This window comes from Zophobas morio, unplaced genomic scaffold (genome assembly GCF_036711695.1).
Source record: "Zophobas morio isolate AGI-343-1 ecotype UQ-CSIRO unplaced genomic scaffold, CSIRO_AGI_Zmor_V1 ptg000026l, whole genome shotgun sequence".
NCBI classification, from domain to species: Eukaryota; Metazoa; Arthropoda; class Insecta; order Coleoptera; family Tenebrionidae; genus Zophobas; species Zophobas morio.
Genome location: NW_026972131.1, coordinates 6,597,637 through 6,623,052, shown reverse-complemented (window position 1 = coordinate 6,623,052; position 25,416 = coordinate 6,597,637). Strand labels below are relative to the sequence as shown.

At 35.2% G+C, this 25,416-nt stretch overlaps 1 protein-coding gene across 1 annotated transcript; it reads left to right on the top strand.

Moving 5' to 3' along the window:
* Positions 1-7,875: 7,875 nt before the first annotated feature.
* LOC135136041 (uncharacterized) lies at positions 7,876-8,954 on the top strand. The gene is made up of 3 exons (XM_064065169.1): positions 7,876-8,453; positions 8,484-8,838; positions 8,886-8,954. Exons 1-3 carry the CDS (start codon positions 7,876-7,878, stop codon positions 8,952-8,954), a joined length of 1,002 nt encoding a protein of 333 aa, XP_063921239.1.
* The last annotated feature ends 16,462 nt before the right edge of the window (positions 8,955-25,416 follow it).

Sequence of the window (25,416 nt, the reverse complement as noted above, 5' to 3'; positions counted from 1 at the left end):
TTGTGTAAAGTGTAAAGAGGTTTACCATAAAAGTTGTGTCCACGTACTATCAAATCGAGGGAAAAAATGTGAACTATTAAGTGAGAACGAAATGATGTGTTTTAAACATTAGACACCACTACCACTATCGGAGGATGAAATGTCTATTGGCATGTCTGAAAATGGTGCAGAAGCCCAGGAGGTAATTATAACAAAACTACGAACGGAAAATGAGGCTTTACGAACAAAAATATCGTACCTAAAAAACGAACTACGACAATTGGAATCTTCCATTAATCAGCAATTAGAAGGTGAACGCTTCGAAAAAACTAATACCAGTGATAGTGACACAAAAAGTCTAGTCGACGAATTGAAAAATGAACTTTTTCATCACTTCACCAAATTTAAGAATGAAATTAATAAAACCATTGAGCACAAATTTAGCGAGATCCACTCTATAACGGAAAACTTGCAAGCTAAGCCAAAATTCAGCGATATAGTAAAGAAACAGGATGTAGTTATTATAAAACCAAAAACTAATCAAACCAGCAAAGTTACTCTGGAATCAATACAACAAACAATTGACCCCGTTGCTGAAGACATAGGAGTAAACCACGTTAAACAACTGAGAAATGGAGGTGTTGTTATCGGGTGCAATAAGAAAGAAGATATTACTAAACTACATAACATTAGTACGCAAAAACTCGGCGAGGATTACACAATTCGAAAACCTGGGTTAAGAAATCCCATGATAAAAATTGTTGGTTTAAGCCAATCATATAATGAAGAGTCTCTAAAAAGATGCATAACTAGACAAAACAGTACTTTGAAGGATCTTATAAACACATGGAAACTTGTTATCTGCAAGAAAATGAAAAAAAAAAATATAAGGCGATAGTAGAAGTCGATCCAAAGTCATTTTTAGAATTTATCAAATTAAAAACAGTTCTTATACATTGGGATGAATGTCGAATTTTTGAGCATTTTGGAATAATTCGATGCTACAATTGCGGTGGTTACAATCATACAGCGAAATTTTGTAAAGAAGGGACAAAGATTTGTCTAAACTGTGACAGTCGTGAACACGTCGAAATTGAATGTGAAAAGGGAGAAACGTCGTGTATTAATTGCATCAGAGCAAATAAGAATTTGAAATTAGACTTAGACATTAATCACTCACGTTTTGACCCAAAATGTGAAGTACTTAAAAAACAAGTGCAACGTGCCCAGGCTAAAACAAAATATAACAATATATAGCAACCACCGCAAAATCAAAAAATATCTGACTTGAGAATTTTGTTTTTAAATATACAGTCCATCAGGAATAAAATTAATCAGCTAGAAGCTATTTTACATAATCATAATTTTAGTGTCTTGTGCATAAGTGAGCACTGGTTAACCAGTGATGAAACAGAATGCGTTACAATTAATAATTTTAGAGTGGCTGATTCTGTTTCGAGAGTGATTCACACTCATGGTGGCGTGGTTCAATGCATAGATCCTTCCCTACAGTATGAAGACCTACCACAACTAACTAATATATCCAAAGAAATTCATTGTGAATTAATCGGCATATATGTACATAAATTTGATGTATTGTTAATATCATTGTATAGATCACCCAGTGGTGATTATGATGTTTTTATTGAAACTTTAGTTAAGGTACTTAATATCATTAATTATAAACAGAAACGTATACTAATTCCAACCTTTAGTGACTTTTCCAACAAGGGGAAGTTCCTGTATTGACAATGTATTTTGCAATTTCTCAAGTGAAAACATAAAGGTGAGTGCTTTTGAGACCCATCTGTCAGAACATAGAGGAGCAGCTATTAATATTTCTCAAATTTTTAAAACACAAGAAAAACAATTCAAACTTACAAGACCCCTCACGAATCATGGTAAATTATTTTTTTTCAATCTATTAAGTGCAGTTAATTGGGACTTTGTAAAATCTGATATTGATATTAACAATAAGTTTAACATGTTCATTAATACCATCTTATATAACTAGTATATTGCATTTCCTGTAAAAACTATAGTCTGTTATAATAGAAGCAAAATTCCAAGTAATGATTGGTTTTCAACAGAACTTCAAAAGATGAGAGAAACATTAAAATTGCTTTCCGAAGCTTATAAATTGCATGGAACTTTAGAACTCAAATCGTTGTTACTGGAATTTAGACGTAAATACAATATAGCTATTAAAAATGCAAAAAAAACAAGCTAATGATAAATATATTAGATTAAACAAAAATAGTCCTAAAGCAATGTGGAAATTGATCAAATGTAAAAATCCCAAAAAACAACCTAAGCAAACTTTTGCCATAACACCTGATGAATTTAATGCCTTTTTTACAAATATTGCTACAGACATCATTTCAACCTTGGCTCCCCCAAAATTTGATCCCATTAGCTTAATGACAAATATACCTAATATAAATACCTCATTTAATTTTAAACAAGTAACTTATATCCAAGTACGAGATGCTTTTGTTAGCTTACGAAATAATAATTCGAAAGACATTTATGGATTTACAGTACCACTTATTAAATCCCTTAAAGACATATTAATACAACCGCTTACCGATCTGATAAACTCCTGCATTGAAGTGAATTTATTCCCTGATTGTCTCAAACGAGCCAGTGTGGTTCCTATATACAAAAAAGGCGATCCTGATGATATTGGCAATTACAGGCCAATATCATTATTACCAATTTTTTCGAAAATTTTTGAGAAACTAATGCTACAGCAGATTACGGAATATCTAAACAAATATAACCTTCTGACATTACAACAATTTGGTTTCCGTAAAGGCCTCTCTACTTCTACAGCCATCAGTGCACTAGTCGATAAGATAATCCAGAGCTTTGAACGTAAAGAATCTTACTCAACCCATTTCTTAGATCTCAGTAAGGCTTTTGATTGCGTAACTCACGATATTCTGTTAAGAAAATTATATTACTATAATTTCCAACCACCGAGTATAAATCTGATTATGAGTTACCTTAAAAATAGAACGCAAAGCGTATCCATTGAAAACAGATCATCTTGTACTTATTCTGTTAATTATGGGGTTCCTCAAGGGTCCATTTTGGGACCAATATTGTTCTTGCTATATACAAACGATCTTCCAGACTACCTTAAAGAAGTTGATGTAACTCTCTACGCTGATGATACTTGCATTGGTACAGCAGGAGTAACTGCCGACCTTGCCTTCAACGCCAATCAAAATTCTATGAAGAAAGCCGCAGAGTGGTTCAGTGCAAATAGACTCCATTTAAATAAAACAAAATGTGTCTCAATGCTCTTCACATTAAGACCCTGCGAATGTTCCATCGAATGTGCGGAATATACAAAGTACTTAGGAGTCATTATCGATAAGGAACTTACTTGGTGTCAGCACGGTAATTATATGTCAGATAAAATTTCAAAAAATACCTTCCTTTTAAGAAATTTGGCTAATAATCTTTCTTTAAACTGTTTATGTATGGCCTATTATGCTCTGATACACTCTCTTCTCAATTATTCCATTTTAGTCTGGGGGCACTCATCATCTTTATCACGACTCTTTAAACTACAACGAAGATCAATCAGAATAATAGCTAATATAGGATACAGAGAAGATTGTAGAGCGTACTTCAAGTCACTAAAAATACTTACACTTCCTTCGCTTTATATTTATCGATGTTTGGAATTTATTACTCGGCATACAGAATTATATCCCAAAGTCAACCTCTATCACAACTACAGGACTAGACACGAGGATATTTGTTTCAGAAACTTGCGTCTCACTAAGTCGAGGGATGCCATTAATTATTTTTGCATAAAATTTTTGAACACTTTGCCTAACGAAGTACGTAGATACAACAGTCATGATTTTCTAAAAAATGTGAAACAATATTTGATACGAAGGGCATTTTATTCATTAGATGAATACCTAAATAACAATTTTAAAGACCTGGTGTTACTATCTAGTGGTGGTTAATTTATTATATAGTAGATCATATATATTTATAGAGTTAATTCTAATTTGTTTCTTTTAAAAATTGTTATTTATTTTTATAAAATTATGTTCGATGTATTTACTAGCTTCTTCTGACGTGTGTAAAAATTTTAATTAGGACAAATAAAGATTTATTATTATTATTATAGTAAATGGGTTTTAAATTGTATGAAATAACATCGTCTACACATATACGAGTAGTTTATGATTCCGTATTGAGTTTTTACCCGAAATGTTCAGATTTTTGGAAAAAAAAAATATAAAACAACAAAATTGACGACATCAGTTCAAAATTTTGCTGAGTAAATCTTAGCTAAACTGTGCAAAATATGATCAATCTATACTTGTAATTTATCATTGCATTCATATTTTTTAGATTTGGTCATACAGGGTTTCCTTCTCTTTTGCCACGTCATACACAACTCCGTAAGCTAAGCGTTATGGGTGTAAGACCTAGAGAGTTGCTTTCCAAGTGGAAGTTCCGAGTATGAATCCTACAGCGTTGCAATATTTTTCCCCATCAAAACAAAAAGGCATCCGATTGTCTCTACAGTGTGAGAATACAATAGATACTGTTATTATTAATCACACTTATCCGTGTGCTTTATAACAATTCATAGTTTTCCATTGTTATCAGTAAAGACGGACAAAATTAGTTCGTGCGCTCGAAAAGTTCTCCCACTACTCATTATCATTGCCAGTCCAGTGTCGCGCAACCGAATATGCAGCGGTGGGCGAAGCGAAACAATAACAGCCCGCGCTATTGAAGGAAAGTCGTGGGAGTCGCATGAACTAAAATTTCACGTCTCTGGTTATCAGTATGATACATCAATCACTGCAATGGATGTTACAGACAGAACTAAAATTCTACGTTACATTAATGAATGCAGAAGAATCTCCAAAATAAATTCATATTGTTTAACTTGTTTATTCGCGACTTCATACGTCGCAAACAAACTCACAGACACAACAATCGTGTGGAAGAAGGACATGCAGAGGGCGGCGTGCAGGAAATCACTCCACTAGATGGAGAAAGGATAGCGATAATTGTGAAACCAATTCGAAAAAAAAATGCTTTCTGATGTTGTGCTTACGTACTTTTCACCTGTGTCATTATCATTTCCAATCGAAGATATTACACATACACATATGAATGACCCCCTGGGCTAAGCTAAGGAAGTATAGTAATCGAGTCCATCGCGCGACTTGCTACTTTCATGTTTTCTCGACGTTTGAAGACCCCTAGAATACGAAAAAATTGGTCTCCTGTTTCCGTCTGTCTGACCTGTGTGTCAGTTTTTATTAGACAGAATGACCGTCCCAATTGTTACCAAATTTTATACATTTAGTTAAATTTCATTTTGTAGTCGAATATTATTAAACCGCAGGTGAATATTATTTATTTATTCAAATTTTGTGATGACGTCAACAAATTTTTAGTTAACGTTTTATTATTTCATATTTTATAGTAACTGGTCTATTTAGTAAATTATTGACGACAGATAAACAGACGACATCTTGGACAAGCAATAAAATGGAGAAAAAATATAAAATTAGACGATCGTCACAACCCTCTCCCAACACTCCTCAAGCTGAAGTTGTAAAAGTAGTAAAAGTAATGTAATGATAAGCAGGTTTCTTCGTGTAGTCAAGAGAAAATTGCTATTATGCGGCGGCATCTGGCTCTCGTATATCATAAGAGAAAACATGTAGTATCGCTTTCCGGTACTGCTGTGGCACTAGGTTTAAAGAGTGGAGAAACTCTGGTAGACTCTCCTCTCCCTCCACAATCGGTGCGGTATGGGTTCATTCGTTTTCTAGTGCTCGAGCTTGGCACGTCGCACGTCCGCTCGTCGCCTGTGACTGAACAATGGGTCATCACAAATACCGCAAACGTCGTCATCGCTCTTCCTCCAGGTCAGAGGACGACCGCCGAGAGCTTTGGAAACGATTGCGAAGACATCGAAGTCCCCCAAGGTATTCCCCAAGTTCGGGTCGCGTGCTGCGTGCCGCGGACGAACCTTTAAAAAAGTTCGGGTCACGAGCTGCGTGCCGTGGACGAACATCCCCACGACGACGTTGGCCGTCGCCTGCGTGGCACGGCAACGTCTGGTTCGGCTGCACTCGATGCTGCAGGTAAAATAGGTTGACAATTCTAACCAATCCGTGCAGTCTGAACCTACGCACTTGAACGATCGAGAAGCTAACCTTGACGCTGCACAGCCGGTATTTCCAGGAACACGATGACGTGGCGCTCGATCCGCACGTACCGGAAATGCTCGGTGAGACCGGCCCATCAGCAGCGGCCCCGTATCAGTTTCGCTCGACCTTGTCAGCCAGCTGGAAAAGAATTTGCTGCCAGGGCTTAGATCCGGCCAAAAAATCGACCCTTTTGAAAGACGTTGTCATCCCGTCTAATGGCGAATTCTTATTAATCCCATCAAAACTGAATCCGATCGTCAGAACTATTTTGTCGGGCCCAAATCAAACCCGTGACGACTCTCGGTGCGCCGCTCAAGCGCAGTTGGGCCAGGGGCCTAGCTTCCTGGGGAAAAAGCATTAATGAAATTATTACAAATCACAACACCTCCGCAAGTCAAGTTTTGCCGCTTCTCACCCAAGCCGGGCAAGGTTTACCCACCTGATGTTTTGCTTATCTAAAAATCGTCGCGTGCTGCGTGCCGCGGACGAACCTTTTAAAAAAAGTTCGGGTCATGAGCTGCGTGCCGTGAACGAACATCCCCACGACGACGTTGGCCGTCGCCTGCGTGGCAAGGCAACGCCTGGTTCGGCTGCATTCGATGCTGCAGGTGAAATAGGTTGTCACACTTCGACGCCGGCTTACCGCACGACCCAACAACAGCACGGTTCCTATCGCCAGAGTTTAAACCGGCCAGGTCCGTCTCGTCAACGGAGGGGGGGGGGGGCACACAAAAAGGACCGAAAACTCCCTCGTACACCCAGCAACGGGAAAGGCACCACCATTAACACAGGTACCACACATAGCAGGCCGCCTGCGGAATTTTCATTCAGTATGGCGGTCAATCTCTACTAGTCGAACGTTGCTGGACCGATAGCAGGGTATAAAATTCCCTTTTCTCGGGAAGTTCAGCAACGCTTTACTCCCAGGCGCCAAAATTCTTCTGTCTCCGAAAAGGGAAAAATCACCCGCGCCGTCCAGCACCTGTTAGCTCAGGGCGCAGTCCGCAAATGCCTGCCGCGCAACGATCAGTTCATTTCCCCAATTTTTCTAGTCAAAAAACCGAATGGGAAAGATCGTTTCATTTTAAATCTTAAGCAACTAAATACATTTGTGGCCACTTCTCATCTTCAAATGGAAGATCACCGAACAGCCGCCCGGCTAATGCAAAAGGGCTGCTACATGTCTACGATTGACCTGCAGGATGCCTATTTTCTGATAAACGTAGACACTGAACATCGAAAATATCTTCGGTTCGAACATCCTGGCCAATTAAATATATGAATTCACTTGTATGCCATTTGGTTTTTACAAAGCTCACACGCCCTATTGCATCCAGTTTACGCTCTCGTGGCATTTGTTGCGTGATCTACCTGGACGATTTTCTCATCTTTGGGTACTCGTGGGATGCTTGCTCTCGAAATGTGTCTGTGGTTGCCCAGGTGTTAACTTCATTGGGGTTTTTAATCAATTGGGATAAATCCCAAACTATTCCATCACAGAGATGCAAATTCTCGGTTTTCATCTTGGACAGCCACACCATGACAATTTCCCTTCCTCTAGAAAAGCGCAAGAAGACTCTTAATATGATTCGCGATTTCAAAAGCCGAAGCCGCTGTTCAATTAGGGTTTTTTGCCCAGTTTATAGGGACACTTGTATCGGCCTGTCCGGCGATAAAGTACGGACTAATGTACACTAAAGCATCCGAGCGGGAGAAGTTCAAAGCGTTAAGAGATCACCATATGAATTATGACACCTACATGTCCCGTTCTTCAACCCTGCAGAATGATTTCTTATGGTGGGAATCAGCAATTCAAAACGCTCATAATGACATACGTTTTGACAACTACGACCTTGTAATTTATACTGACGCGTCTCTTACTGGCTGGGGAGTCTGTTGCGACGAAGAGAAGACACAGGGTTGGTGGACTGCTACTGAATCACAACATCACATAAATTATCTAGAACTCTTGGCAATTGCTTACGCATTAAAATCCCTTGCAAAGTATAAAGAATCTTGCAGCATTTTAATCAGAACGGATAATACAACTGTATTATCATACATAAACCGCATGGGCAGTATACAATACCCAGCGCTGTCTAACCTAGCAAGAGATATTTGGGAATTTTGCGAAGAAAGAAATTTATGGTTTTTTGCTTCAATGATTAACTCGGGGAAAGATACAGTAGCAGATTCGGAAGTTCGGGTCGCGTGCTGCGTGGCGCGGACGAACCTTCAACAAGTTCGGGTCACGAGCTGCGTGCCGTGAACGAACATCCCCACGACATCACGCAGGCTTCCCGAGGAAACCGAATATGAGTTGTCGGACGGAGCCTTCAACCAAATCACGTTACGATTTGGTGCTCCACAAATTGATTTCTTTGCTTCTAAAGCTAACCACAAGTGTCGAAGATACGTATCTCTACTGCGCGATCCCGAATCAGAACATGTCGATGCTTTCACAATTCCATGGACAGGCTTCTTCTTTTACGCCTTCCCTCCATTTTGTTTAATTTTGAGATGCCTCAACAGAATTGTGAATGCCCAAGCGGAGGGCATTATGGTTGTGCCTTTCTGGCCCACACAACCTTGGCATTCCATTTTCTTGAAGTTACTTACACAAGAGCCTCTACGTTTGCGCCAAGTTCAGGTCTGTTATCTTTACCTTGCAGTCGACCACACCCCCTGTCAACTCAGCTTACCATGGTGGCAGGACTTTTATCAGCCAAGCATTTAGTTTCCGAAATGTCCCTGAGGAAGCCATAAATACCATCATCCATTCGGTGGCCAAGTCAACAATATTACAATATAATTCTACGTGGAAAATGTGGCGGTCTTACTGCATTGAACACAAGGTGCCGATGTTTTCGGCTAAGCCCAATCAAGTTCTTGTTTTTCTTCAGCACGTACTGGACGCTACAGGTTGCAGATGGAACATTTAACAGCCACCGCTCGGCGCTCACTTTAACTCTGAATTACGACATCGGGGCTGACCCTCTCGTTAAACGATTCATGAAGGGTATTTCCCAGCTAAGACCATCTGAAAGGAAATAGCGTTTCACTTGGGACCTCCAAATCGTTATGGACTATTTGGGAAATTTCTTCACTGATAACTGGCCCTTGAAACAGTTGTCCCAGAAAACTGGCCACACTGTATTATTGACAACCGGACATAGTACCCAGTGGTGTAACAATCTAACTCTTTAAACAACTACATGTTTTCTCTTATGATATACGAGAGCCAGATGCCGCCGCATAATTAAATGATCAAAGGAACTTACCTTAAGTGAAGTTCGATCATAATTATGCTAGGCATCTGGCTCGAAGATATCATAACCCGCCCCAAAACCCTAAATGTGATGGTCGTACTTATCAACATTTACCTGCTAGTTATGATTGTTACAAATCCCTTCAAAGTAATGAACCCATACCGCACCGATTGTGGAGGGAGAGGAGAGTCTACCAGAGTTTCTCCACTCTTTAAACCTAGTGCCACAGCAGTACCGGAAAGCGATACTACATGTTTTCTCTTATGATATCTTCGAGCCAGATGCCTAGCATAATTATGATCGAACTTCACTTAAGGTAAGTTCCTTTGATCATTTAATTTTTTTATAGAAAATAATACAGAAAAGCGCCATCACTGTCTCATTTGCTTCATTTGTATTTTTTATCCTCCTCCACTCATTTAGTATTTGTAACAGTTTTCATACTTCTGTTTTGTACTAAATTAATAATTACTTCTGCAGCTTGGCCAAAAATACAAAAATCTTTAGAAATTATCCATGCAGGCAGGCAGGCATGTTGTTACGGTAATTGAAGAATTTTACGCTGACATGATTATCATAAATCAAAAAAGATTTTTGAAATTCTATTTTAAACTTTTAAAAACTGTGTACACGAAAAAATAACATGTTCAATGCGTAAGAAAGATGTGTTTTCATTTTCATGTAAATGATAATTAACTACCAATTTTCATCATTTTTTAAACAGTTGTGCAAGCACAAATTACAGGGAATATGAAATGTGTCCCTTTAAAAACATAAATTAACCTGTTCCAGGAATTTTTTTTTAAAACGAAACATCAAATGGAGTTCGAGGTGTTTCGTTTACACAGAAACGTCCTGTTAAAAAAAAATATTCGATACTTTTTTACCTTCAGAATTTGCGATCAGGAGATGGAGAACTTGATATAAAACTGTCTGTTTTTATGTTGGAACCTTTAAATCTACAAAAGACTTCATTTTAAATTTTGAAGTGTAGGTTTATAATGTCAGTCAATTATAAATGAAGGTTGTTCATTCGCCGCATCAAAAACTTTGGCTAATTAAATTTAATTATGAATTTATCACAAACAGAAAGTTAAATCTTGGTATTAAATTGGGAAAACTGATAAGCTGTCAGAATCTACTAAACAGTTACCTATTCTATTTTGTTTTACGGCAAATCTCAAATATGTTACAAGCAATTTAGTAAACTGCAGTCTTAATTCATTTCGTTACTAAATATGTTTCAGAGTTTTTTGTGTACATGTAACTTTTAAATGAGATTGTCGGTGAGTAAAATTTGTAATTATGCACGAATGGGTCGGAACGGTAACAGTACACGTCTCATTAGCTAATTTTATGTTACCTCTTTTTTCCTCTCATAGGTCGACCTTTTTTAAGACTTTTGATAAACACAACAGTACAAATCCGAGCATTAAAAATAAAAATAAAACATCACTGGAAAGTAAACCCTACATGAAAAAAATATATGAAATTCGTTTTTTGTTTTGAGTTCTTGATTACTAAAAATCATAAACAGAACGTTCATTTGAGATGTCAGTAAATTTAGAATATAACTAGTTAGAGTGAACTGCAAAAAAAATATTAGATCGTCGATAAAGACTTGCACTGTTGCGATGGTACAAACCGTAATGGTTTGGCTTGATTTTCATTTGGGAGTTGTATCAAATAATCATAAACTTTTTTCGCTTTGGTTTCTTAGTTACACGTTACACTGAGAATGATAGAGTCATCTTTAATCGGTGCGTCAAAATATTTTTATAATTAATGCTGGTCATGCAAGCGGAAAAAGTTCACTGTAAACCTACTTCAACTATGCGTAGTAGAGGTTACTATATTTAGATTTATGTTGGCTCCCCGAAAACTTAACGAAAGCGCGTAGAGGTGGCACGCTTACGAAAGCTGCATCGATTCCTGCTCCGGTAAATTGTTTGGTACGCCGCAACATAGATGGCAGTCCCGATCAAAAACGAAGGTAAGAATTATTGCCTTAACATTGTTGCGGAGGAATTCCCATTGTCTCCGTTATGAATTCCACAACAATGATCAGTGTTTAGATTAAATTCATTAATTACAAGTTAATCACGGGTCGCAGCAATATACGTGTTTAAACTCGGCAATTATTGCCTCTATTGTTATAGTAAACTGGTTTACAGCACCTGTATGCGACAGTTCGAAGCTAGCATCTGATACACTTAATTGCAAAATGTAATCTTAAATTTGTTTTTGTACTCTAATTTCGTTTCTGTAGACGCAGCAACTTGCAAATCGTAAGTAAACAGCCGTTTATGCTAAAATTATAAAACTTAGATTAATCCGTTGCAAAGAGATGAGAACATTTGTCTGCAATGTATAGCAGCGGATGAAATTTATCTAAAGTCAATATTTACCCGTGACTGAAAATTCCGCGATCAGTTTTAATATGCTGCCACATTTAATTGCAAAATCAATAGGACTAGGGTATGTTGGAACACGTTTTTTCAGTAAATTAAAAAACGAAGGGTTTGTTCAAGTGACGGTTGTGGGTCGAGAGCAATTAGCATGAATTATTAGACAAGATTAACATTGGAAATTCGGCAATGGTAGATTCGTAGAGGACTAGGGGTGTCATTCTCAGACTCCGTTGGCGCTGTATTGAGAGAAACCTCTAAACTAATTCATGTTGATATAGGTGTAACTCTATACCTTTACTTCACTATAATTGGGGTCTGTGTGGTTCGGGAGTTCATCTCGTTACATGGGAGCTCTAATTAACAAGGGGAGCTAATGAAATAAGCCCTGATTGCGACACCGATCAAACTGTATATATTATAAACCCACATACCTACCTATCTGCACATGATGCCCGATCGGGACATTATAGCGCTAGACTTGGAATATGTGTTCGATCTTGGATTCATATGTCATTGATCGCACCATTCCCGGAATGAATATGCTGTACTGCGTAATTGCTAAATCGGTGGTTCTCATACCGATTTCGATTTGATGATAGAATGGACATCGCGTTTGAGTTTTGTAGTTAGCTTGTTCGATTTACCGGCTTAATATACAAACGGCAATCTAATCTAAACATCTAATTTCCTCAATTGAGCAAACACAACATAAACTGAATGAGTGCAGCAGAAAACCGAACAAGTGGCAGTTAGTTATTCTTTTGGAACATGGGGTTGTTCCTACATTGTTAATTAGTGAATTTGATAATACACCTGCTGAAAATATTTTCTATGATTTTATAATATACCTACAAGTGATAATTTTATTCGACAGTTTTATCAAATGACTGAAATACAGGGTGTTATTGAAAGCTACATACAACAAAATTGACAGTTCTTTAATAATAATAATAATAATAAATCTTTATTTGTGCTAATAAAAAAATTTACACGCGTCAGAATAAGCTAGTAAATACATCGAACATAATTTTATAAAAATAAATAACAATTTTTAAAGAAACAAATTAGAATTAACTCTATAAATATATATGATCTACTATATAATAAATTAAGCACCACTAGATAGTAACACCAGGTCTTTAAAATTATTATTTAGGTATTCATCTAATGAATAAAATGCCTTTCGTATCAAATATTGTTTCACATTTTTTAGAAAATCATGACTGTTGTATCTACGTACTTCGTCAGGCAGGGTTCAAAAATTTTATGCAAAAATAATTAATGGCATCCCTCGACTTAGTGAGACGCAAGTTTCTGAAACAAATATCCTCGTGTCTAGTCCTGTAGTTGTGATAGAGGTTGACTTTGGGATATAAATCTGTATGCCGAGTAATAAATTCCAAACATCGATAAATATAAAGCGAAGGAAGTGTGAGTATTTTTAGTGACTTGAAGTACGTTCTACAATCTTCTCTGTATCCTATATTAGCTATTATTCTGATTGATCTTCGTTGTAGTTTAAAGAGTCGTGATAAAGATGATGAGTGCCCCCAGACTAAAATGAAATAATTGAGAAGAGAGTGTATCAGAGCATAATAGGCCATACATAAACAGTTTAAAGAAAGATTATTAGCCAAATTTCTTAAAAGGAAGGTATTTTTTGAAATTTTATCTGACATATAATTACCGTGCTGACACCAAGTAAGTTCCTTATCGATAATGACTCCTAAGTACTTTGTATATTCCGCACAGTCGATGGAACATTGGCAGGGTCTTAATGTGAAAAGCATTGAGACACATTTTGTTTTATTTAAATGGAGTCTATTTGCACTGAACCACTCTGCGGCTTTCTTCATAGAATTTTGATTGGCGTTGAAAGCAAGGTCGGCAGTTACTCCTGCTGTACCAATGCAAGTATCATCAGCGTAGAGAGTTACATCAACTTCTTTAAGGTAGTCTGGAAGATCGTTTGTATATAGCAAGAACAATATTGGTCCCAAAATGGACCCTTGAGGAACCCCATAATTAACAGAATAAGTACAAGATGATCTGTTTTCAATGGATACGCTTTGAATTCTATTTTTAAGGTAACTCATAATCAGATTTATACTCGGTGTTTGGAAATTATAGTAATATAATTTTCTTAACAGAATATCGTGAGTTACGCAATCAAAAGCCTTACTGAGATCTAAGAAATGGGTTGAGTAATAATCTTTACGTTCAAAGCTCTGGATTATCTTATCGACTAGTGCACTGATGGCTGTAGAAGTAGAGAGGCCTTTACGGAAACCAAATTGTTGTAATGTCAAAAGGTTATATTTGTTTAGATATTCCGTAATCTGCTGTAGCATTAGTTTCTCAAAAATTTTCGAAAAAATTGGTAATAATGATATTGGACTGGCTCGTTTGAGACAATCAGGGAATAAATTCACTTCAATGCAGGAGTTTATCAGATTGGTAAGCAGGTGTATTAATATGTCTTTAAGGGATTTAATAAGTGGTACTGTAAATCCATAAATGTCTTTCGAATTATTATTTCGTAAGCTAACAAAAGCATCTCGTACTTGGATATAAGTTACTTGTTTAAAATTAAATGAGGTATTTATATTAGGTATATTTGTCATTAAGCTAATGGGATCAAATTTTGGGGGAGCCAAGATTGAAATGATGTCTGTAGCAATATTTGCAAAAAAGGCATTAAATTCATCAGGTGTTATGGCAAAAGTTTGTTTAGGTTGTTTCTTGATATTTTTACATTTGATCAATTTCCACATTGCTTTAGGACTATTTTTGTTTATTCTAATATATTTATCATTAGCTTGTTTTTTTGCATTTTTAATAGCTATATTGTATTTACGTCTAAATTCCAGTAACAACGATTTGAGTTCTAAAGTTCTATGCAATTTATAAGCTTCGGAAAGCAATTTTAATGTTTCTCTCATCTTTTGAAGTTCTGTTGAAAACCAATTATTACTTTTTACAGGAAATGCAATATAATAGTTATATAAGATAGTATTAATGAACATGTTAAACTTATTGTTAATATCAATATCAGATTTAAAAAGTCCCAATTAACTGCACTTAATAGATTGAAAAAAATTAATTCTTAGCGAAGTCTAAGAAGTCTCAAAAACTTATTTTGCGTTATCAAAATTATAAGGGGAAAATTAACCCTTATCCAACCCTTTTAGACTCTACTGAAGGATAAATATATAAGTATATATGTTACAGCTAATATCCGAAATCCGTTATTATGCATAATAACTAGATATTTTAGGAATTATGCGTAATAACTAAACTTGTCAGTTATTATGCATAATAACCGGAAAGATTAGGAATTATGCGTAATAACTGAAATTTTCAGTTATTATGCATAATAACGGAAACGTTTAGGTAATACTGATAATAACTAATAGAGGAACAGGAATTATGCATAATATTTTCAAAAAAGCTACTGCCTCGCTTTCCCCTACATATCACATGTACAGTTGATTTTAAAAAAAATTGGTCTAAAGAGTTTAGACAGTACTTCCCTCGCTGTCGGAAACGTGACGACTGCATGCCTATTATGTTTTTTTCGTATTACATTTTGGTAGCGGGACATTTTAAAATAAAAATTGAGTAAGTATTAATTTTTTCAATTTTATCATTATTTGCCATTAACATCCTTGCCATTTTTTTTGTGATTCCTATGATTGCTCATTAAAAACGAAGTCGTCTCTGGGGTGTATAATATGTCGCCTATGCAAAAATTGTCAGGCGTGAACAGATAAAAGGAACATCCTGTATAGTACCTACTTGTAATTTAAGACAAATAACCATAACACTTATCAACCTGTAGACGTGACGGTGAAGCATAAACTAAACTAAAACATGTTTTCCACGAATTGGAATAACCGAATGACAATGCCGACGGACCAGACTTTTTTATTGCTCTGATTTCCGTTTATTGAATAAAACACTACATTTTATTCGGTTTTTGGATGCTGTAATTCACATTTGGTTAATTATAACTTGTCTAGATCTAGGGAAGCATCCCCTAACCTCCCCCTAGCTACGGCCTTGTCTAGGGGTTATGAAATGTCGAGAAAATTTGAAAGTAACAAATTGCCCAATGGACTCCATTACTGAACGTCCTTAGGTTATCCTTGATAAGAAAAACAACTTGAAAGTGTTTATGTTTATGCATCGAAAAAATGTCACGTAGAAATTAGTTTGATTTGAATGAGAATGATGAAATAGAGGATGAAAACAATTATCTAGTAAGCTACAATCGACATAATTTTGGGTAGAATTTATTCGGCAAAATTTTGAGATAACGTCATCAATTTTGTGGGGGAATTAAACAGATTTATTTTGATTAATAATTTGCCAAGTATGTAGTATTTCAAAGTATTCAGTTTTGTAATTCTTGATTTAATCCATAAAATTAATTGACTGAGACACCCCGTATAAGCAAATTTAAAAAATATTAATGCAGTGATAAATCACAAGTATAGACTCATCATTCTTTACACATTTAGGATATGATTTGTTCGGTAAAATTTTAAGGTGACGTCATCAATTTTAGAAAGCAAATATATTTTGATTAAAAATCTTACCATACTTATGATAAATTTAAAACATCTCCAAAATTTCAAAATAATCGGTTTAATTAATAAAATAAATTCACGCACTCATTAATTTTTTAGATTCACCTTGTATATGCAAATCCAAAAAAATATGAATTGAATGATAAATCACAAATACAGACTCATCATATTTTGCACATTTGAAATAGGATTTATTCAGCAAAATTTTCAAGTGACGTCATAAATTTTTTAGGGGGGAGGAGCAAATACATTTTGACTAAAAATTTACAATGCCCATGATAACTTTAAAATATCTTCAAGATTTCAAGGTATTCTGTTTTGTAGTTCCTGATTAAATCAATAAAATAAATTCACGCATTCATTAATTTTTTGAGTCACCCTGTATATGCAAATCAAAAAAATATGAATGGAATGATAAATCACAAGTACAGACTCTTCATAGTTTGTACATTTTAGATAGGATTTATTTGGCAAACTTTTGAGCTGACGTCATCAATTTTGTGGAGGGGACAAGTAAATCTATTTTGACTAAAAATTTACCATGCTTATCATAATTGTAAACCATCTGAAAGATTTCAAAGCATTCGGTTTTGCAGATTTAAAATTTAATTGCAAAATGTTGCTTTATAATTTTGATTTTTTTTCCAAAAATCTGGACGTTTCGGGTAAAAACTCAATTCGGAGTCGTAAACTACATGTGTAGGACTATGTTATTTTATACAATTTAAAACCCATTTACTGAAAGTTTCAGTTATTACGCATAATTCCTAATCTTTCCGGTTATTATGCATAATAACTGACAAGTTTAGTTATTACGCATAATTCCTAAAGTGTCTAGTTATTATGCATAATAACGTATTTCGGATATTAGCTGTAACATATATAATCAACTTCCATCTACCTTTCGGTGTAGGGTTACAAACTAAATAAATACATTATAATTAAATTAATATTATTAGGTATTCCACTATTCACCGTGCACAAATTTACACCACTATTTCTTATTTCTTTCGCTTCTATCCATGTTTTCCCTCTCTTGTGTAGACTTTTTTGTTTTCTGGCTTATCTCCCTTTTGTTTATGAATGTGTTGTTGATTGCGTAGTATAGTTTGTTACATTTTTCGATTCTTTCTGCAATATCTGCCTCTTGTCTCCCTGTATCGTCTATTGTTACTCATTTACACTTATGTTTATTTGTTTTGTTTGCTTACATATTGCCATTACTTTAGTTTTTTCTACATTTATTTTCATTTTCTTTCTCTTTAGTTCTTCATCCCATATATTTAAATTCCTTTGTAGGTCCCCGCTAATATTACTATGTCGTCTGCAAATGCCCATTCGGATATGTACACAGGTAGCATTTCCCTGTATCCTAGGTGTAATGTCTTGACGTTGTTGTGGCAATTCCTCATGATTTCATTAATGAATACTGTAAAAAGTACTGGGCTCATGACGCCTCCTTGTCTCAATCCCTCATATGTCTTGAATTCTTGTGACACATTGTTATTACTTACTACATAGTTCCTGGTGTTTTTATATAAGCTTTTTATTACTTTGGTCAGCTTTGGGCTAACGCCCCGCTTGTTTAAGGCGTTCCACACTTTTTCTCTCGGGACTTTGTCAAATGCCTTTTCGAAATCTATATATGCTATAAAGGCTTATTTATTTTATTCCACCGTTTTTGTTATTACTTGTTTGAGTGTAAAGTAATGATCTTGTACAATCGTTCCTTTGCGGAATCCGCTTTGTGCCTCCTACAAACTGGGTTCTATCTTTTTCTTTAAATTTTTCCTCCAAAATTATTTCGTAAATTTTTAAAGGTATACTTAACAAGGTTATGTCTCTATAATTGTTGCATTGTTTATTATCGCCTTTTTTATGGATCGGCACTATTTGTCCTATATCCCAATCATCAGGAATCTTCTCCTCTTTCCATAATCTATTGCACAGCTCCAACATCATTGCTTTCCCCTCGTTTCCCATCTTCTTAACCATGTCTGCCGTAATCTTGTCAGTCCGGGGGACTTTCCCAATTTTATCTTTTTTATCGCCAACTCTAATTCTTCCTTGGTTATTCCATTACTTTCTTCTTCTTGGTCTTCTCTCAGTTCATCTGTGCCTCTTTCTTCTACTTTGTCTGCATTTCTCTTGTCTGCTTTAGCCCCTAATATTTGTTGGTAATACTCCCGTCATCTTTCCATTACTTCCTCTGTTTTCGTTATTATGTTTCCATCTTCTCCTTTAATAATTGCAGCTCTTGCTGTTTTTTCTTTCCTTAGTGTCTTTAGTACTTTATAGAAAAGTTTCTGGTTGGTTTTGCTGTTAGTTTCAAGTTTTTCTCCGAATTCTTGCCAGGCTTTGTCTTTGGCTTTTTCACCATGTTCTTTACTGTATTTCTTTGTTGCTTGTATTTACTGTATTTTTCTTCTGTTCTTTTTTTCAGATATTCTTTCCACCTCTTTTTCATTTTTATTTGGTTCTGCATTTCCTCACTCCACCATGCTGTTTTTGTTATTCATATTCATTTTGCTCACTCCACATACGTCTCTTACTGCTGTTGTCATTGTTCTCTTTATTTCTTGCCACATTTGTTCGACATACTTTTCATGTTGTCTTGTCTTTTTTGTATTTCTTTGTTGATTGCTTTCTTGTTGTTCCGTTCTGTAGTCGTGTTTTCCTTCACTCCCATCTTTGTTGAGTTGTTTCATTTTCCCTACTAGTAGAAAATGATCACTGTCTATCTCTGCTCCTCTCATAACTCTTACATCTTTAATAGCCGTTCTATTACTCTTTTCAACCAATATATAGTCAATAATAGATTTTTCGTTCCTGTTTGCTACTACTCGCCTGTATTTATGCATATCTTTGTGCTCGTAGAAGGTATTGGTTAAATTAGATTATTGTTTCTGCAGTACTCTATCATTCTCTTTCCATTGTAATTCCTCGTTATTTCACCATGTCTTCCTACAACCTTTTCTGTCTCGTTCTTTCTTATTCCTACTCTTGGATTGAGATCTCCTGCTACCAATATTTCTCCCGTGCTGGCCTCTGTTGTTACTTCTTTTTTCTCGTTTTCGTTCAGTCCGTACGCCGCTGTAACAGTACTTTTTTGTTTCCCAATAGTAAGTTCTAAAGTTAGCAATATTTCTCTCCATCCTTTCCAGCTTGTGATATTCTTTGCTAATTTTTTATTTACTATACAGCCTACTCTTTCTGTTGCTCTTTTATTATGTCCTACTCCCAGGTATATTAGTATATGTCCATTTTCTATTTTAATTTCTCCGTTTCTTTCTTCTTCGTTTCTGTCAGTATTAGTATGTCTAGGTTTGTTTTGTTGAATTCATAAACAATCTTATTTTCTTTCCCATTCAGACTTCTTGTATTCCATACTCCCAGTTTCCATATGCCATAATCTCGCCGTGTCGTTGCGATTATCTTCTCCGTAGACATCTTTTTTCTTAGTTTTTTGGAGTAGTTATTATTTTGATTATTTATAGGACTACATGCAGTATTTTGAAAATTATTCCTCATTTTTATTTCCCGAGCGAAAACTAAGGAAGTATAGTAATGGATTTCATTGGGCGACTTGTCAGTTTCATATTTTCTCAACGTTTCGTAGGCCCTAGATTACGAAAAAAAATGATCTTCCGTTTACGTCTGTCCGTCTATCTGCCTGTATGTCTGCCCGTTTATTAGACAGATAATGTCTGAAACTACTGGACCGACTGTTCTCAAATTTTGTAAGTATATTAGGAATATCATATAGATAGTAAAACGCTAACCAAAATTTGGGTAATCATCTCCATCAACAATTTAACGACATCCGCTCATTATATTGCATAATTAACTTTAACAAAATTGTATGAAATAATATGCCCCTGTATTTATAGTTCATGGATCTACTTCGATTCTATTTATTATTATCATTATATTTGTTTATTGTTTAATCCACCTTATGCTTTAAGCACATAGTACGGACGTGTAAGAACTGGCGTGGTGCAGTGGTAAAGCTTCCGAATTAGAGACCCAGGGTCAGGTGCATTGTGGCTTAATTAATAACTTAGTCCTCTTATTACTTGAGTATTCATTCTTGTGATCTGTAGCTGAGATTTAGTTGTAAGTCTTTTAGACAATTTGTCTCCAAGTAAGGCATTTGACAGAAGAGGTTCTGTACAATGACCAACCGGGACACTAAATCTCACGTCACTTGTGTTGTTTTTTTGGCTTCCTTAAATCACTGATTGACACAACTAGACCAGAATATTTTGAGAAATTAAGGCAAAGAATCATTCGGAAGTGTCAGCAAATAATTCTTCCAAATTTGGGCAATGCGAGGAAAGAATTTAAATCCAAGCTCAACCACGCAATGGAAATCCGTGGAGTACCTTTTGAAAAACTCATAAAATTGCAGCTAATTAATTAGTGTAATTTAATAACCATAAAATGTTTGCTGGCTAACAACAAAAAATTCATAATTAAAGGTTGTACTTTCTCTAGTTAGGCATCATTAAAACCATAAAAGATGCGTTCATTACATTATTTCGACAGTACAGGATTATTGACTTGGTTTCTTCGAGATTGGAAAACCGGGGATGGTAAGCGTTACGTCCATATGGGGTGAGTGGTTATATAGAAATCTGAGCTAGAAGCTCCACTACTTTTTATCGAGCGTTTGTCATCGTCTTATCTTCGGTTGACCTGACGACCCTTTGTTTGGTCGGTTTTGGATAGTGTTGTGCACTGGGATCATTGACCTTTTCAGTCGGCACGTGTCTATTGCTGGCCTGGGGGTTCAATGACCTCCTAGGTCAGGTCAGATCAGGTCGTGTTTTCCACAGATTCTCTATCCTGACTATTCCCTCATATAACTTAGTAGGAAAATACAAATTTATAAATAAAACATTTAAGTTAGGTTGGCCGAATGGTCTAAGGCGTTAGATTTAAGCTCTGATTCTCGAAAGGGAGCGTGGGTTCGAATCTCACACCTGACCGTTTTTTTGCGTTTAAATAAAACAAATTTTAACGTTGTTATTTATTGAGGAAATATAGAATTCAGCGATTTGTAAATATTTTTAGCATTATTTAATGAAACGGAACATTTTTTATTATTAGATATATGGTTATCACATGCTGGGATTTCTTTAATTAATTTTGGGACAGTCTAGCGTTTCCATGAGATAATTTTCTTTATTTTTTCCTTTCACGTATACGACGGTGTGTAATGTTTGTTAAATCAGGACTCGTATTAATAAAGTCGGTGTGAATTTTTGTTTGTACTTATGATGACAACACCATAAGTTTGGAAACATGCATTTTTGTGGACTTGAAAATTAACCGGATTACCACTTCAGTTTTTATTAATTTATTGTGGAAAGATCTTTTTACTAACAGATGGATAATTAATGTTAATAATTGGAAGGCTATTTTCGTTTAGAAATGAAGGTGAAATAGCGTTACCAACCATAAAATGAATTTATCAATCCACAAAATAGAAAACCTGAAAAAGTATAAAGTAATTCAAGTACTGAATTTTGTTATTTAAATTTCAGATGATTTTACAAAAGTTGTCAGAATAGAATAAAAAGAGCAGTGGCACATTCTTCATAAAATAATTAATCTGACTGTCCTGAGTTTTAATGGCAATTGTTGTTGAAATATTTGAATAAAAATAAAGCGGTCTGCGTAAAATACCTACTAATATTTGTTTGAGTTTAACAGTGAGTCAATGTGCTTGTTACGTTTTATAATCTACACCAACAAATTTTTTGTTTCTTTGTGAGAAAAAACTGCGACGACAAAATAAGTAAATATAGAATACCGACCATGTTTTTATGCTGGAATAATGAGTAAACACAGTTTGTTCCTGCTTAAATTAATTAATCTTCCTCGACGTGGCTGCTATTTGAAAACCCAGGATACAGACTGCAGCCACTAAGGTTTTTATCAGTAGTTTTCATTGGAGTTATAAATGGAATTTTCTATGTATAATGCTGTGACTGTGCAGTTTATACGGAAACAAAAACACTGGCGATGTAGAACATTTACCGGTCACATCCGCAAACGAGGTGCAACATATATGGTCGTTTAATAATTAAAAACAATTGAGATCTGTCTGCACATGTTTTTTAAAAATCATTTTACTGGAATTGGTACCTACATGTTTCGAAAACCTCTGTTCTAGTGTTTAGCCACAAAATTATTAAATATTTCTCCTACGATTTCTAGGGTTTTGTAAGTTGAAAACAGTGGCAAAACCGTGATCTGAAATTTCCCTAAATAACTGGAATACAGATCTTTAACGATACGTTATGAACAATTTCACTCAAATAAAAAAAAATATAAGAATAAATTGTCGTTGCGTTATATAGCGAAAACTATGAGCAGATTATATTTAAAATTCTATAACAATAAGAGCCGATTTACCAAAGGTCAATTAAATATTTGATTGCGATAAACTCTTTAATGCAGCATTAATGTACCATGTGACCTACTCTACGCCAATCATATGTCGTTAAACGCCTCATTAAATGCGTGATTAACATAATCTTAATTAAAATATTCAATAAACTACAGCGACTGCCTCAAGAAACTAATCCACAATGAGATTTTTGCATAGTTAATTACTTACTTAGGAAGCTATTAGGCCAGTTTCCAGTTGCAATAAATAATACTCTAGATGTGGGCTCTAGCGAGGCTTCTTATATGTACTCACAGCATGAAGAGCACAATGCAGTATGTGACAATCCGCAGCAACTTTTGTTACATATGCCATCCAACGTACTCCGAAAACATGCTTACACAATGAAGAGTTATTTCGAACCATCACATGCATACATAAAATGGATAGGAGTACACAGCAGGCTTCCAATAGTTACTTCAGTCATGCACATTCATGGCGAAAGGGATGACCTACCAAAGAATGATCACGGAAACTTCCATGTTATAAACGTAAGTTTTCGAATTGTTCTTCATAAAAACCTCTGATATGTCATTCACGCTCTAGAAATGTTATTGTTGTAAATTCGATCCAAAGATACTAAACCTACTTCTGCTTTCCTGTTCCTTACAAAATTAATAACATCATGTAATATTTATGAACTATTTGTGTTAAAACTGATTGTTTCCCTTTTCCTACACACAAAGTTACTCATCTTCAATATTATTTCAATATTTAATTTTCACTCGTGTTGTGTATTACACAAACTTTGTATTTCTCATCGGTTTTAGGCTTTTATTATCCCTAATCGAGGTACGAGATTAGCTGTCTCACTGGAAAGTGCGTAAAACCTACTTTTGGGTTACGTAACAAAATATTTGTAAAAAACATTAATTTGTACACGTATTTTATTACATTTGATTTTGTTGTTAACAAACATAAATATGCTACTGACTTCTATCTCCCGTTTTCGTATTTAATTGCTAAAAACATTCGAAATAAAGTTCAGAATACCTGAATCGATTCATTTCCTTCAGTTTTATTAGCCACTTTAACGAAAACTTTATAGAGTGTAATAATAGCTTGGTAGCACTAAATTTGTGTCTTAACATTATAGTCTGGTGTGTTTCGTAGAAATAAGAATAGCCATTTAAAGAACCACACCTGACGTCCTTCAATTATTTATGTGCACAAAAATATCGTGCAAATGGCAAATGCTTAAAGAAACTTGACATTTATCGCCATCAAAAATTTGATGACGTCATCGCAAAATTTGATTAAATAAATTTTGTTCTGTTTATCTATGATTTAATAACGTACTGATGTTTTAAAACTAACGCGTACAGTTGGTGTTAAAAACGTAAAATGTTTAGAACATTTTCATTTTGAGATTTTGGTTATAGATTAATATAAATTTAATGGTTGTTGTTCGAGGGAAAAATTTCTCCCGTAAATGCCACAATATCAACGTGAATACAATTTCATGAGATGGTAGAGCAAATGACTCAAGAATGTGAAGTATTTTGCCGTCTTTACGAACTTTTTGTTAGTTTTTACTTCCCGAGCGTAAGCTAAAGAAGCATTGTAACAGGATCCATCCGACGAATGGTTACTTTTATGTTTTCTAGACGTTTCATGACCCCAAGAATACGTTTCCGACTGTCTGGCGTCCGTCTGTGTCGATTTTTATTAAACAAATGTTCTACGAAACTACCGGATTGATTGTTGTCAAATTTTGCATGTACATATTTTAGGAATATGGTGTGGATGCTAAAATACTAACCAACATTTGTCTAATTAATTAATAATGGGGACCAACATCAGGATGGGGTTATCTTGAAAATTTACAACAGCAAATCTTGGATTGGGAGGTTTTCACGCCCAGAGTCATTGTTATTAAACATGACGTTTCACCCACTTTCGTAAACAATAACTATTTTGAAATAAATAAATTCTCTAATTATTACAGGCCGAAACAGCTAAAAACTAATAAAGTTCATAAAGACGGTAAGAAATTCATATTCTTAACTCATTTACTTCCTACAACGAACAAGAGTAAAGAAATTGTGTATCTTAAAGAAATCACTGAGAGAGTGAAACGAAGATAAAAACCACAAAGTTCGATCTACCAATGATCTATTTTTACTTCCCGAGCGTAAGCTAACGGTCCGTCTGACGAATTACTACTTTCATGTTTTCTCGACTTTTATTACTCCTAGACTACGAAACAATATGTTCCCGTTTCAGTCTACGTGTCCATCTTCCATCACACACTGTCGTTTGTCGTCGGTCTATTTTCTGGGTCGATCTTTACTAGACAGATTATTTCCGAAATTAATGAATCGAGTGCTGTTAAATTTTATCTAATTTTTTTCAGAAAATTTGGGAATACAGTGCTGTTTATATTAGTAGTAAAAGTAAATTGATATACGTCTCCCTGCTAAAATGTTGATGACATATTTTTATTTTAACTTAATAACATAGCCTTAAACCATTTTTTACTTCCCGAGCCTAAGCAAA